This window comes from Nyctereutes procyonoides, unplaced genomic scaffold (assembly GCF_905146905.1).
Source record: "Nyctereutes procyonoides isolate TBG_1078 unplaced genomic scaffold, NYPRO_anot_genome, whole genome shotgun sequence".
Taxonomy (NCBI): domain Eukaryota; kingdom Metazoa; phylum Chordata; class Mammalia; order Carnivora; family Canidae; genus Nyctereutes; species Nyctereutes procyonoides.
This window is the reverse complement of record NW_026575115.1, coordinates 1,645,528-1,660,504: the sequence shown is the minus strand read 5'-3', so window position 1 is coordinate 1,660,504 and position 14,977 is coordinate 1,645,528. Positions and strand designations below refer to the sequence as shown.

At 44.2% G+C, this 14,977-nt stretch overlaps 1 protein-coding gene across 1 annotated transcript; it reads left to right on the top strand.

Annotated features, from left to right (window-relative positions):
* Nucleotides 1–529: 529 nt before the first annotated feature.
* SPCS3 (signal peptidase complex subunit 3) lies at nt 530–13,055 on the top strand. The gene is made up of 5 exons (XM_055333787.1): nt 530–808; nt 2,773–2,848; nt 4,967–5,041; nt 8,496–8,611; nt 9,517–13,055. Exons 1-5 carry the CDS (start codon nt 666–668, stop codon nt 9,647–9,649), a joined length of 543 nt encoding a protein of 180 aa, XP_055189762.1. The 5' UTR covers nt 530–665; the 3' UTR covers nt 9,650–13,055.
* The last annotated feature ends 1,922 nt before the right edge of the window (nt 13,056–14,977 follow it).

The window sequence follows — 14,977 nt, the reverse complement described above, 5'->3', positions numbered from 1 at the left end:
GGTTTAGCTGCAGTCGGAAGGCGAAGCATCACTAGGTACCGGACTAGGGCTGGACGTGGAGACAGTAAAGGCAGCCTGCTTTTGGTGGACCTGGGAGGCCCCTTTCTCCCCGTCCCCCACCCTGCAAACAACTGTTGTAACTTTGGCCGCATTTGCCAAAGGGGGGGTGGGAGGTGGGAAGAGTCTTGTGAAGCGCAGCTTCCGAACACACTGCGAGGGAGCTGGCCCGGCCGCAGGCTGTCAGTGCAGATCCACGCCCCGCAGGTGAGGCGCGGCCGCCGGGGCGCGGGCAGCACCGTGCGAGGAGGGCGGCCGAGCCCGGGGCCGCGAGGGGGGGGAACCCGGGGAACCAGGGCAGGGGGCGGGGCTCCCAGGGGGCGTGGCCTCCGCGGGAAGCCCCGCCCCCGCTCGCCGCTGATTGGCGGCGGCGGCCGGCCGCGAGGTGGGTGTGTCCGGGCGGCGGGTGCGCGCGCGCGCTCGCCCGCGTCGCCGGACCGGAAGGGGGCGGGGCCGCGGCGGCGCGCGCTCCCGGGACCGCGGGGCGCAGGCGGCCGGAGCGCAGGGAGCGCGGGGAGCGCAGGGAGCGCAGGGGCGCGGGGAGCCGGGCCGCGGCCGAGCGGGGTCCCGGTGTGCGTGCGCGGCGGGCGGCGCGGGCCACGGGCGCCATGAACACGGTGCTGTCGCGGGCGAACTCGCTGTTCGCCTTCTCGCTGAGCGTGATGGCGGCGCTCACGTTCGGCTGCTTCATCACCACCGCCTTCAAGGACCGGAGCGTCCCGGTGCGGCTGCACGTCTCGCGGATCATGCTGTGAGCGCGGCGGGGCGGGGGCGGGGGCGGGGGCGGGGGCGGGGGGCCCGGGCCGCGGGGGGAGCCGGGAGCGCGGGGGCGCGGGGGCGCGGGGGAGCGGGGCCGGGGCTCGGCGCGGGGGGCGGTCCTCGGCGCGGCTCCCCGCTGCCCCGCCCGCCGCCCGCCGCCCGCCGCCCGCCGCGAGTTCCCGGGCTTGCTCTTAAATTTTAATTCTGAGTAAGTCAGGCCGGTGCCTCCGCTTCCTTCCTGTTCCTCACTTCCCCCGCCCGCGCGCGGCCAATGAGGGAGCAACACAACAGCCGAGCCGCCGCCGCCGCCGCCGCCGCCGCCGCCCTTCCTCCCCCGCCGGGCCCGCCTCCCTCCGGCCCGCCGGGCCCGGGCCACCTCCCGCCCGCCCGCCGCCCGCCCGCCCGCCGCCCGCCCTTCCGCCTCCCTCCCGCCGGGTCCGCCGCCCTCCGCCCGGCCCTCCGGGGCTCGGGGCCGCCCTCCCTCCTCCCTCCGTCCGTCCGTCGGTCCGTCCGGGGCCCTGCCGCCGTCCCCCCCGCGGTCCCGTCCTTCCTGGGGGGGGGGGCGCCTGCCTTCCGCGGCTCAGGTTGCGGACCGGGGGGAGCCGGGAGCGGGAGCCTGGGGGCCTCGCACTGTCCCCGCCGCCGCCGCGCACCCGCCGAAATGCCGGAGACGGGATCTCAGAAGGACGCGGCCCTGCTGTGGATGCCCGGGCCCTCTGGCACTTTATTCTTGCATGTGTGCCGCCCCCCCCCCCCGCCTCACCCCACTCCCCACGTCCATCCACCTCACATCCTCACCTCCCCACTGTCCATCCTCACCCCCCCACCTCCCCCACCTCCCCACTGTCCATCCTCACCTCCCCACATCCTCGCTGTCCATCCTCACGTCCCCACTGTCCATCCTCACGTCCCCACTGTCCATCCTCACGTCCCCACTGTCCAGCCTCAAGCCCTTACTGTCCATCCTCACCTCCCCACATCCTCGCTGTCCATCCTCACCTCCCCACTGTCCATCCTCACGTCCCCACTGTCCAGCCTCAAGCCCTTACTGTCCGTCCTCACGTCCCCACTGTCCATCCTTACCTCCCCACATCCTCGCTGTCCATCCTCACCTCCCCACTGTCCATCCTCACGTCCCCACATCCTCGCTGTCCATCCTCACCTCCCCACTGTCCATCCTTACGTCCCCACTGTCCATCCTCACCTCCCCACTGTCCATCCTCACCTCCCCACACCCTCACGTCCCCACATCCTCGCTGTCCATCTTGCACCGAGTTCCTGCTCTCGCTTCCACCTTAGTTGCCTTCACTTCTTTGCCGGACAGGCCGGTCCTCTGACACCGATGTCTCCCCCCTCTCTCCCCCCCTTTTATTCCCTCTGTTGCTGCTTGTTAGGTGGTACTGTGTTTTTTTTTTTTTGTTTTTGTTTGTTTGTTTGTTAGATTTAAATAGACTCAGGAACTGTTAGCTGTTGTTAACCTAGAGCACCTAGAGCAAGTCTCTTATCGCCCTGGGCCTGAATTTCCTTTTGTCTGAAATACAAATAACACCCGGGGCACATTGGCTTGCGGTGGCGATTATTTGAGATAATGATGAAAAATACATTGCTGGGCCTGACCTGACACCCACGGCGAGGACTCCATGAACAGCCGTGGTCATCATCCGCTCGGACCACCCTCCCCACAGCCGGTGTTCACCCCCCCCCACCCCCCACCCCACTTGCTAGGGATTCTCTTTTGAGGTAGGTGCATATAGCCAAAGGCCTAATTTTATATCGGATTACAAATTTTATCCTCTTCTCAACAAATTTTCTGGATTTCTACTTGTTTCATCGTGGGATTCCCGTTACACCTGTGTATCAACCTGTGTATCCACCTAGATCCTGTCTTGAAGGAATTCTGTAAATTGTGTGTGCTGCTATGGTTGAGGGTCCTAAAGCCTTTATCTCTATTTTTAGAAAAAATGTGGAAGACTTCACTGGACCTAGAGAAAGAAGCGATCTGGGATTCATCACGTTTGATATAACGGCTGATATCCTTTAAGGAAATCTTTTATTGCTTTCTCTGTAGTCCTATAATGATAATACACATTGTTGGGTGATTTGGGGCCAAGCTGATGAGTCCCACTATCCCCTGAATCAGCCCAACTTTAGAAGTTTCCTTACCTGCGTTTCCATTAGTCTTAATACCTCCTCCTTCACACCTTGAGAAAATTTACCTATGGCTTCTCCAGTTCTTATTTTGCAAACTGACTTTAAATTTTTCACAGAAACGTTAAATAGATTGAAATCTCTGAGAGAGTTCTTCCTGAATCTATATTTCAGAAAGAAAAAATAAAATCTGGTCATTTGGATTATAGAAAGAATGTTACCGGTACTCAGCCTACCGAGATGAAGTATTTCACGTAGAGTCCCAAGAAATACATCCATATTTTATGATAGCAGAGAGAAACATATGCTAAAAAAGTGAATTGGCATCTGTTAAGATTTAGAAGGTCATTCATTATCAGAATGATTATTGTTAAACCGTATTAGCTTTTCCCCATTATGGTTTTTTAATAAGTACTTTTCATAATAAGAGAGAAATCTTACATTTGAAAGCGTTGCACTTTAAATTGGGGATGGTTTAGTATTTTCTCTTAATCTCAAGTTTTCACCTTTTGATATAACTGTCCATTTGGCCAGTTTAATCTTCTTTTAGGGTCTTAGATTAATATCTCCACAGCGTTGTTCCACTTCCAGTCTGATCACATCCACCTTTTTAAGATTAACATTGAATTAAAATTGGCCATGAGGATTGCACTGTCCGAACTTTTGTAAAACGACTGTCAGAACAGTTGAAGCAGATAACGAACCTGGGGAATTTACCTGATAAGGCTCTTTGCTGCCATGGAATTACTTTAACTTGTTTTTTTAGAAATAAGGTATTGGGTTTAGAAGTAGACTAGAAATTAGTTCTCTAGGCAGTTTTTTAGGACATAGAATATACTGCCAGAAGAGTCCTATGGGAAACTTGGTATGTCTGCTTTTAAGTCTGCATGTCATTTTAAAACCATCTACTCCAGTAAGAGGGAGTTTGGATCTCTTATGAAGGTAGTAACTTTATCTGGTGGATTTTAGTGAAATTTCCTGACATCTCAACTACTGTGTTCACATATTCTCAATCTCATCATTCGCAGTTTAGTCGGATTTTCTTAATGCTGCTGCTGAAACTTGAAATTGTGCCTGTTTTTAGAAAGAACTATCCTAGACTTCTCAATTCTACAACAGTAATTCTTAGCAGATACACATATCTAAAAGAAAATAATGAACATGTTGCTATCAGTACATATAAATGCATGTAATAAAATGATGTAGCTATTTACGTGTAATACTTAATACACTTATGTGTAATACTTAATAAAATAAAATAAAATAAAAATACTTAATAAAATATAAATAAAATAAAATAAAATGCTAACTCTGTTTCTCAGTGACACTGGTCTTATAAATTAATCCTTGAGAGCTTTTTATTTTCTTCCCTCTCTGGTAAGCTGATGAAGTCAAATTGACGTTCAGTGGCATATTCTTACCAAAGCACTTAGTGGACTGAGACATTTTGATTTTTACTGGCATGTGTCCAAAAGCAACCTGAACAATTTATTATACTTGGTTTAATTACGTGAGCTAGTTCATGTTTGCTTATCAGGAAATTTAAATTGTGATGATTGGTTCTATTCTAGAACATCCATGAAATTGAATGTGTTTGAAAGATTAAATCCTTTTAGACTTAGTCGATGTTACAGAAAGCTAAATATTGTGTTGCTCTGTTATTTTCTTATTAACCAAACTGTCTCAGCTAATAATGCTTAGAGGCACAGGGGATGATGCTCATGATCTCACTGATATATGTGCACATACACACACACACACACACACATAAACATATAAACTTAAACATATATATGTTTTTGATTTTGAAATAAGCTGGACTTTATAGTATAGCTTCTGTATATTCTTATTAAATTAGTGTTCAGACTGTTTCTGGGCCACCTCGCTTTTTTTTTTTTTTTTTCTATTTTAGTATTAGTATTGCTGTGGATACTTAAGAATAAGATTGGTTTAAAAGTTGTATGCTGCTTTATGATTTATATATTCCTTAATTTGTTTACATCTAGAGAATATATTTGATTGGAATGTTAAGCAGTTGTTTCTTTATTTATCAGCAGAATATTCAACAAAAAATAATGTAAGTATATATAGATGTATTTTAATAGATATTTAAAACCTCATTGTTTATGAAAGAATATGAATAGTATATATTTAAAATGTCTGACCTGAGTAGTTTGGTAAAAATCACAAACCTCCAGAGGGGTGACTACCAAGAAAATATCTCCTTTGGTAGTCTCTGTCTTATTTCTGTTTCTGCAGCTAATCCTGTGGTCCCTAGAATGGGGTGCATGCAGGGCAGTCCATAGATATATAAGGAAAACCACTCAGAGCTAGGAAGAGTTGCCACATTTTAAGTTCATTAGCTTTTTTTTCTTGATGTTAAGATGGAGCGGCAGCTTCCAAGCTCCTTACATGCTGTACTGGACACAGAGCTATGTATTTCTCCCTTTAAAATAAAAGGGAAAGAAGTTAAACCTTACTAGTAGTTGTGATAGGGACTGACATTGGCACTCACACCTGGTCCCATAATCAGGTGGTCACATGTCCCCTACAACATGCAGATGCTCTGGAGAAGAGGAGGAGTTCTGCAGGCCGGAAGGTTGATTGTGCTACATGCACAGTTCATTCACGTTCAGAATTTTGTAAAGTTGTGCAGTATAATCCAGTTAAGGGGGTTTATATTACCTGGTTTTAAATAAACTATTCCTCACAAAATGGAACAGAGGCTTATAAAGATTCCTGCCAAGAAACTACACACTGAAAATCATGCAAATGGTTTAACCACACGTGAGCAACAGGAAAGCAACAGAGCGGATGTGTTTGTTCCTCTTTGGAGCTGTGTACTTCATTAATGGATTAGAAAAAGAGCCTAGAAAGATGCAATCAAAGGCTGGCTGAGAAAATTCAACATTGGTCAAAGATACTATTTGAAATGCAAGGGGCACCTGGGTGGCTCAGTGGCTGAGCATCTGCCTTTGCTCAGGCCTTGATCCTGGGGGTCCCGAGATCCAGTCCTGCATCAAGCTCCCCATAGGGAATCTGCCTATGTCCCTGCCTCTCTCTGTATCTCGAATAAATAAAATCTTTAAAAACAGGAAAAAGAAATGCAAATTTACATTCCCTACCAGTGATACGTCATCTAATGAAAATACTAAAGTGTACTGTGCACATAATGTGTAAGTAAAATGCATATTTTTTGGGGGGGGGTTGTGCTCAAGATAATTTGTGATTAAAAATCTTTGGAGACTATTTCCAATGATAAATCAGAAAGGATATTGTTGAAATATGAGTGTACTAGGAAATGGGGAGCTGGTATTGCTACACAGGTGTAGGACTCTTTAAAGTCATCTTTCCACAGCTTTGGAGAAAAGATGGCATGATATTTGAGTCAACAAAATCTCTGACCTGTGTTTACAACTCTCATTACCCACGAATATATGTAATCAAAAACTGTAAGAATAACAAATTTTTGAATCATGTCAATTATTTTAAAATCTGTCTAAATACTTTTATTTTTCTTTAGATGTGAGCTGTTTTGATAGTCTTGCTAAGCCACATATCTAAAATTAGCATCTCTGTCTGTTGAGAAAATATTTTGTTTTGCTTTGGTGTTGTATGGGATTCACCAATTTTGGTACTTAAAAGTAGTTTTTTTTTTTTAAGATGTTTATTTATTCATGAGAGACACACACACACACACACACAGAGGCAGAGACACAGGCAGAAGAAGAAGCAGGCTCCATGCAGGGAGCCCGACTGGGTCTCCAGGATCATGCCTTGGGCCAAAGGCAAGTGCTAAACCGCTGAGCCACCCAAGGGATCCCCAAAAAGTAGTTTTTTTTTAACCGCAAACTAGAGTTTATCAGAAGTTTTGTAATTAAAAGCTACTAAGCTATTAGATTAAAACACTAGTAAAATTATTTATTTGTGACTGAAATTTATTGGTATGGTTTGATTTAGAGCTTTTGTTGCCGATGAGCGTGAGGGTTGAGCTATTTCTATAGAATCTTGCTAAAACAGAAATCCCCTGAAAGTGTTAAGTGAATGATTGTGATAAATGAATTAAAATATGAAGGTGAAATCTATGGAATCAAAATGTGCTTCTGTGTTGTTTTTACCTAAGTCACCCTCCTGTTTGTTATCGGCACAGTCTGGAGGTAATTTGTAGTTAGAGATATGTCTACTTCTGTATTTTATTTGAACTGTATTCACTTTCAAGGGATGAAAAATTAATCAACTTTATCTTTTGATTGGTTCAGTTAGTTAACTGGATTTTAGTACTTCATTTTACCTTTATTTTGAGCATGCCTTTTGTGCCAAATATTTGGTTAGGCATAGGATTATTGGGTTAAGTTTTGATCCCTGCCCTTGAGAATCAACAAAATGTTAAAAGGAGCAGATGGAAAAAGCTATTTGGATGGTAAGAGTAATGACTGTATATGTACATATCATTCTACAAGTCTCAAAATATCCAGATTAATGTGTCACTTTGGCAACAGGCATACCTAAATTATATTCATATATTCATAATTCTGGTCTAGCCTGGTGTGACTAGTAAGTTAATACAACTTGGAAGTTGACAGATCATTGCTTTGGTGAATGAATAAATGTACATAAAAAATCATTTCACTTTGGCATATCTTTGATTATCTATGTTCTTTAGTTTTGATGTTTCTGTTTAATGTTAGAAAGAAGCTTTCTAGTGAAGATTTGAACCCTCTTAGAAATAATCTAGTGAATGTAGTCACCACATGCTGAGCAGTTGGCCTCAAAGGCTAATAATCATGGGCAATAGCTTAATAAGAACAGATTTTTGGGATTAATAGTGGTCACAAATGCATTTTCCCTTCATTTTATGTCCCTAATTTTCCAAACAGAACTTGTTTTTTATATGTCAAAATAGTGGCTTAAAAGAATTGACTTCTAGAATGTTCCATAATAAAACAATGATGTACCTATGATTAACGTAAAGGAAAAAGGTTTGGAAGTTTTCATTTCTGTAGTGATTCCTTGATAATTTAAAGACCTTGGAACTACGTAAGTATTCTGACCTAATCTGGCGGCAGAGACCTGTATTAACAGCGAGATGGGACAGGAATAGTTGTCTCAGTTTCCCTGACTCTGTGCAGAGCCCACAGTGAGTTGGAGTGTCAGAAATTTTGTAGGGAAAAGTGATTTAGGAGAATGCTCTCTTTCCTTCCAGGAATTCTAATCCCTTCTGTTTCTCCCAGGGCCTCAGTCTGGAGCACACAGGGGTCTAAGACCTTGTAGTAAGCATGGAGGGCCCTAAGTAGTGCAGTTGCTTTAACAAAAGCAAGGATTTCCTTTAGGGAAATAATCTTTTGTCCTAGAAAAGTTCAACTTCTTGTATCCATCTGCTTTGTTGTTGTATGCGTTAGGATTTTAGCAATTCCCTCAAAAGTTGTATTCATTAGTGTAAGTTAAACTATTTGCCTAGAACTGCTTTTAATTTGAAGTGACAAAGATGCAATTCCTGATGAGTTATCTAATTAATTTTCATTTTAATGTAGGCCCTGAACCAAGTTGTCCTTTGGGACAAGATTGTTCTGCGAGGTGATAATCCAAAGCTGCTGTTGAAAGACATGAAAACAAAATATTTTTTCTTTGACGATGGAAATGGCCTCAAGTGAGCAATTCTTTGTCATCCTTTACATGTAATTAAATGTGCAGGGGAGAGAATGATGTAATATATTTTTTGTTTTAAAGAAAATGATCAGAGGGTAAAATTGAGAGAGAAGATGTACAGATCTGAACTGGAAGATTGGGTAGAAATACACTTTTATAGAAACAGGTCTAAGATGAGCACTCATTTCTCTTGCAGTAAGTGAAATGGCCCAGTCACATTAAGAAGGGCCCATGGCTGCTTCCACTCTGCCGTACGCAGGGGACATGGGCCTGCCCACCTAGAGTAGGACTGCAGTTGGCAAAGGGGCTCTTCTGGAATGTGAGGCGAAGTTGTCATGGAGCCATTAAGGAAATAGAGTGTCCGTCTAAGGAGTTGACACCGAGGGTTCCAGCTGTGCTTAACTTCTCTGAACCCCCGTTTCCCTTCATGCCCAGCAAAGGAATTAGAATGAGATTTTAGGTCATTTTGTAGCTCTTAAGCTTTGTGAGTAAACATTGGAAAGGAATTGAGGGGAGAGCCATTGGAACCAAACTTGTGGTTTCGCAGATGAAAAATGGTGGCCATGAGAGATAGTGATTTGTTCACAGTCTAGGTAATGATAGAATTAGATTTCAAATCATCGCCTTCTGATGAGTAGCTCAGATCTCTTCATATATTCTCTGTGTTTTACTCATTTAAGCTTTTTGGCCGATAACTAGGCACTGTAACTCGTGAGTTTAGATAGGTCATCATGGGGTGCCTGCAGAGATCATGCTGGTTTTCCAGCGTTGTTCCTGGGTTTTAGAAGTTTTGGGAGGACTGGTTTTAGAGTATTTGAACCCCAGTTCTTGAGTTAAAATGTCTTTAAGCAATTAAAAATGTTTCCGCCAAAATCTAATAAAAATGTTTATTATATCTTTTTATAGGGGAAACAGGAACGTCACTTTAACTCTATCTTGGAACGTTGTACCAAATGCTGGAATTCTACCTCTTGTGACAGGATCAGGTCACGTATCTGTCCCATTTCCAGATACATATGAAATAACGAAGAGTTATTAAATTATTCTGAATTTGAAACAACATATTTTTATACTTAATGAATCATATCTTGTTTTTCTCTTTCCTTGCATCTTCATTTGTTTTGTTTTGTTTTGTTTGGTATAAGAACTAATTATCAAAAGGCATATTTGAAGGGAAAGGCTAATGTGCTACGTAAACTTGATTTTACAAACAGAACACACACAGAAGGGTCACCAGAGGGGAGTATTATAAAAATAAGACAACTACATAATAAAGCTTTGTAAAAAAAAAAAAAATGAGGTATTCCCTGTATGTCCATGATTCTTTATGGAATATAAAGTGAACATGAAGAGTAGTTAGAACTTTTAGGTGCCTGTGGAGTTCAAAGAGCCGTATTTTATGCCTTGCATTCATGCAAGTTCACATCAGATGTGATTCAGAAGTGGACATTCTCTTTTAGGGTTTGTCTCATTACGGGAAAAATTTAAATGAAGACACCTGGTTTATAAAATAGCCAAAAGTGATGGAATTTTATTCCATTTGTCTTAGGTATACTCCATAATGCTTGTTTTTCTTACAGGGGACTAGCAACTTTCTCCACTTAAAGACTAAATACCTCTTTATATGCTGTAAATCATTCTAACTCATTTTAAAGTCTCGTAAGTCAACCAAATATGTGTGTGTCAGTGCTTTCTCTAATGTTCCTTTGTATTATATCTTCGTGTGAATTTTTAGCATTGCCATTGAAAGTTGAAAATGTTTGCATGGTTTACCTTCTGAGTTAAATTTGTTCTCGTGAGCATGCCTAGTGCCACTGAATGGTAATTATTTAAAATTTTCTGTAGGTCCACATTTTAATAATTACTGGGGTAATAATAGTATTTGTCGGTGCGCTTTTCCACCTACAAGCACTCTCCTATATTTTACTGTGTGTTATCCTCGATAATATAATGAGGTAAGTAGCACAAATGTTAGCTCTTGGCAGATGAAGAAACTGAAACCCGGAAGTTTATTGAATTGCTTTGAGATTGCATAGCTAGCACAAGGAGGGGAGTTAAAATTTGACTCAGATTAATTCTCTAAGCCTGTCCTTTCTCCTGTAGCTCAGATTACAGACTAATCAAAATTCACTTAGAGTTTTCATAATTTTTTTTTTATGTTACCCTGGACACCCTCAAGCTGCCAAAAACTTATGTAGAGATAATATCTCATTTCATTCGCTGCATAAATTTTACATATGTTAAAAGTAGAAGAACCCAAATATATACAGAAATGACTTAGAGATTAAATGCAGAATAATACATGGTTGAATATATGCTCATATTTAAAATGATTTTTTTCTACAGTAAGCAAATAACCCTCAAGGAAGCAACTACTGATCAATTACCCTTAAAAGCAAGACCAAACACTGTAGTTACACTATCAGCAGTAACCAAAAAGGGCTAATGTTTTCTAAGAGTAGGTTTAAGCTAACAGTTGTTGTATTTACCTCATAGGAAATGCATCACCATTTTATTACGTTGGTTTTAACGGCTTTTGTGTGTGAGAGCATGTGTTCCTGTCAAAGGTCAGAGCTGTCCTATCATGAATACTGGACTGGGTGTGGCTCCCAGCACTTTCATTAAACTGTTCAGGGTCTCAGTTTCTTTATCTGTAAAATGCCAGAGTTGGACTCATTGACTTAAACCACACGAGTCTATAAGTGGTGTCTCTTTGTGAGAGAGATTGAACAGATGAGCCCCTTAATGACTTGAAGACAAGAAGATGACCGAAAGACCAACATAACTGTTCGTGCCGACTTGACTTAGTTCCTGTTAGATTTTATACCCAGAAAACTTAACCTTGTACAGTTTGTACAAATATTCCACATGGAAACTTAGTCTCTGTAGATGTCAAAGCTGCAAAATGGGGTATGTTCACTCAGGAGGGCGAGCCCAGTAGACCTGCAGGCCTCATCAGGTGCAGGTGCTGGCGTAGGAGCGCCTTATACCTCTGTGTGGTGAGTGGGTCTCTCAGTTTGCGAGTGGTGAGTGTTGAAATTTACTTGAGTTATAGTTGATTTGACCAGCCCACCTGCCCTTTTTTTGGAGTTTGGTGAGGAAGAGGAGCAGAAAGGCCCAAACAGCACAATGGTTAAATAGTTTTTTGTTTTTACTCAACTACGGGAAACTGCTCAGGACATGAATGCTCCAACAGAGGAAGAAGAAACCTCTGTCTCAGGAACTCCTCTGTGGGTGCGCGCAGCTTTGTTGGTTGACCATGATTCCCCCATCTGTGAAAACAGATGGCCTTGTGTCCAGTTTGATGAGCGTAGCATCTACCTTAGTGTCAGTGTTTTCAAGAAGTCTCACAAAGTCTCCATATAGACCCCAGGCTTGAGACTTAAACCTAAGTATTACTAGAAATGCCTGAGCCCAGAGGATACCGGGGACGGGGGAACAATTGCAGAATGCTTATCTAAAATACTTAGGGTGAGAAGTGAACTAATTGTAAATGTGCTCACATACTCCTTTTCTGTAGCAGGCAAGCAGCTCTGTCCTGTTTATTTTCCCCGGATTGATGAGATTTGGTTTCTTTGTGCTTAAAGGAAAATAATAGAAAACTTGAGAAAGTTCTTAAGGGTGTAAAGGAAGGTGGGTTATTTCAAATTTCCTTTTTTGGAGCTGTTTTACCGTCCTTGGGTGGGTCTGGCCAGCCTGGTTAATAGCGCTGAGGTGGGCTTGTATGGTTACAATGGACATTTTTTTTCACTATTCTACGTAAAGCTTAGTGTGACCTAATGCTTTGGATCTCTGAGGTGTTGGTTATTGGAGGTGCTATTTTATAATACTTTGAATCTGACATGAAATGAGTGTAGAGAGAAAAACCATAAGCTGTGAACTTTGACCGTACACAACACCTGCTCCTTTCAGAAGCTTTTCCTCTTAGAGAGCTTGTGTACATCATGTGTGGCTGCCAGCAATTTAAAGAGATGTTTCAAAAAGTTGTTGCACCTTTTGATGCAATTTGGGAAATTGTTTACTTCACAAATAACAGATTGATAAAAAAAAAATTCATGAAAATACTGAAGACATGTTTGAGGATTTTCTTAATTGCAATAAACAGCATTTTTTCTAAAGAAAATGAATTTTGTTTACGAGTAAAAGGATGCATTTTATGAGACTTTTGGATTTACGCTTTTTATGTGAAGCTGCTGAACTAAAAGAAAATGGATGAAACTAAGTCTAGTAAACTTTTTTCTTTCCTTTCCTTTTTTTTTTTTTTCCTTTTTGTGGGTGGGGTGGGGGAAGGTTATTTACACCTAAACTATCTCCTCCGGTGTATGGTCCTATACTAGACTGTAAGCTCTTTGAGGGCAGTCTCGTCGGATCTTTGTATCTTCCCCAGCGCCTAGCATAGTGCCTTGCACACGATAGGCGCCTAATAAATACTGATGACGAATGAAGTCCTTGTCTGTATAATGCGGCCTGACCACAGGGGTTGCTCTGCAGTTTTAACACTCTTCTTCTTTTGTGAGCACTGCCCTTTTCGCTGTTGAGCTCCTGGTGACGGTCTATCTGACTTCTCTCCCCCATAGCCCACTGGGGTTGCTCCATCCTGGCAGGTGCTGCCTCTCTCCCGTTCCTGGAAAAACACAGTCCCAGCTTTTGGTCCTGAGTAGAGCCACGGGATCGTGCCTGGAGGAGAAGATGGACATCTCAAGTGTTCACCTTAACACAAGAACTCCACAATGTAGACCTGACTTAAAAACCTCAAGGAGCATGGTTCACTCATGAAGAAACGGGTGAGGACACAGCCACGTCCACCTCCAGAGTCCTGGGTGCCCAGCCTCTGTGGGTGTGGGCCCCGTCCGGCTGCACTACGTCCACAGACTCCTGGGAGTTCCACTTTTCAGCCCAACTCAAGACAACCAAGACAGTAGAAATGCTCCCTCAAGGGTAGAAAATCAGCTGAGTTTAGAGGGTTTTTTTTTATTTGACCTGAGTGTATGTTATCTGGGATGACACAAGAGGTCAGCTGGATTTTGTCTTTGTTCCAACTCTGGGCAACTCTGTCTGAACTTTAATCTTTAGACATTTGCCCCTGTGCTCTTTTATCTTCCTATTCCCCAGATGATAGGTTAAAGCAGGAATTAGGGGCTCAGCAAACTTGCCTGGTTTCATGAGTTACCCAAAGAAAATTGACCACTTGCGTGGGTGCACCCTGGTGTACCTGAAGAGCCCCCAGGCGTGAAGTCACCGGGCCCTTTCCCATGAGCAAAGAGGCATCTTCCCCTTGGAATATGTCTAGTGGATACGCATCCCACTGCTGTGTCTGCTGAGTAGAGTTGGAAACAGGGCCTGGGAGGAGTAATAAAGGACCTGAGACGAAGCCTCTGCTCCTTCTGAAGGCCCCCACTCTGTGCCCTCCTCCCCTAGGAGGCTTGGAAGTGCTGTAACCTACCTGAGAAAGGACGGGAGTGCAAAGCACCTGAGAAGCTGATGGCAGTGAGTCCAGAGGAGGATCCTACGATGTCCTGAGGGATCCGAAGCAAGGTCGTGTGCTCAGGGGAACTAGATCCCTTTAGAAGACGCCCCTAAGTTATGCGGGTTTGAGAAGTTTTAGGGCTTGTACCATTGCTGCAGCTTCCGCCACTGCTTATAAGACTCCCCTAACTGTTGGGGTGCCGGGGTGGCTCCGTCGGTTGAGCATCTGCCTTGGGCTCAGGTCATGATCCCAGGGCCCTGAAATGGAGCCCTGCCTCCGGCTCCCTGCTCGGGGGAAGTCTGCTTCTCCCTCTCCCTCTGCCCCTTGCCCCTCCCTCTGTACGCTGGCTCTCTTGCTCTCCTTCAAATACATAAATAAAATCTTTAAAAAAAAATGACTCCCTCACTGTTGCACTACTACGTATGCAGAGACAAGCAGGGACTATGATGCCGAGTGGGAAGCCTGCTCACCTGCTATTAAAAGTTCACGAATGCTGTTCTGTTGGAAGAGGCTGATGACTACGTGATAGTTGCTCCCAGCTCAGCGTCAAGAACTCTATATTCAGGTAACACCAGCTGTTGTAATAGAGAAACATCCAAATTTGAGTAGCTCAGCGAAAATAAGAGTTCATTTCTTGCACCTGCGAGGAGCCAGGTGGTGGTCCTGCAGCCTTCCGTGTAGTGTGACTGGAGGACCCAGGTGCGTCTCATCCCAGGACTGCCATCCCCGGGCACACAGCCCTTCTACCTGGCTGGTCAGGGTTGGGAAAAGTGGAGAAATCTTACCTGCTTAGTTACCTTGGCCCAGAGGTGACATGACCACCAAGTCCTAGATCCTGAGGTGAGAACTAATTGCAGGACCACGCGTAGTGGGAAAGAGTGTTCTCTTGGGGGGGGGGGG

What these genes read in the sequence shown, in the direction of transcription:
- SPCS3 (XM_055333787.1), top strand. Translation starts at nt 666, where the DNA reads ATGAACACGGTGCTGTCGCGGGCGAACTCGCTGTTCGCCTTCTCGCTG. An exon ending in CACGTCTCGCGGATCATGCT is followed by an intron (nt 809 to 2,772) that starts GTGAGCGCGGCG and finishes CTCTATTTTTAG; the next exon opens with AAAAAATGTGGAAGACTTCA. An exon ending in GACGATGGAAATGGCCTCAA is followed by an intron (nt 8,612 to 9,516) that starts GTGAGCAATTCT and finishes ATCTTTTTATAG; the next exon opens with GGGAAACAGGAACGTCACTT.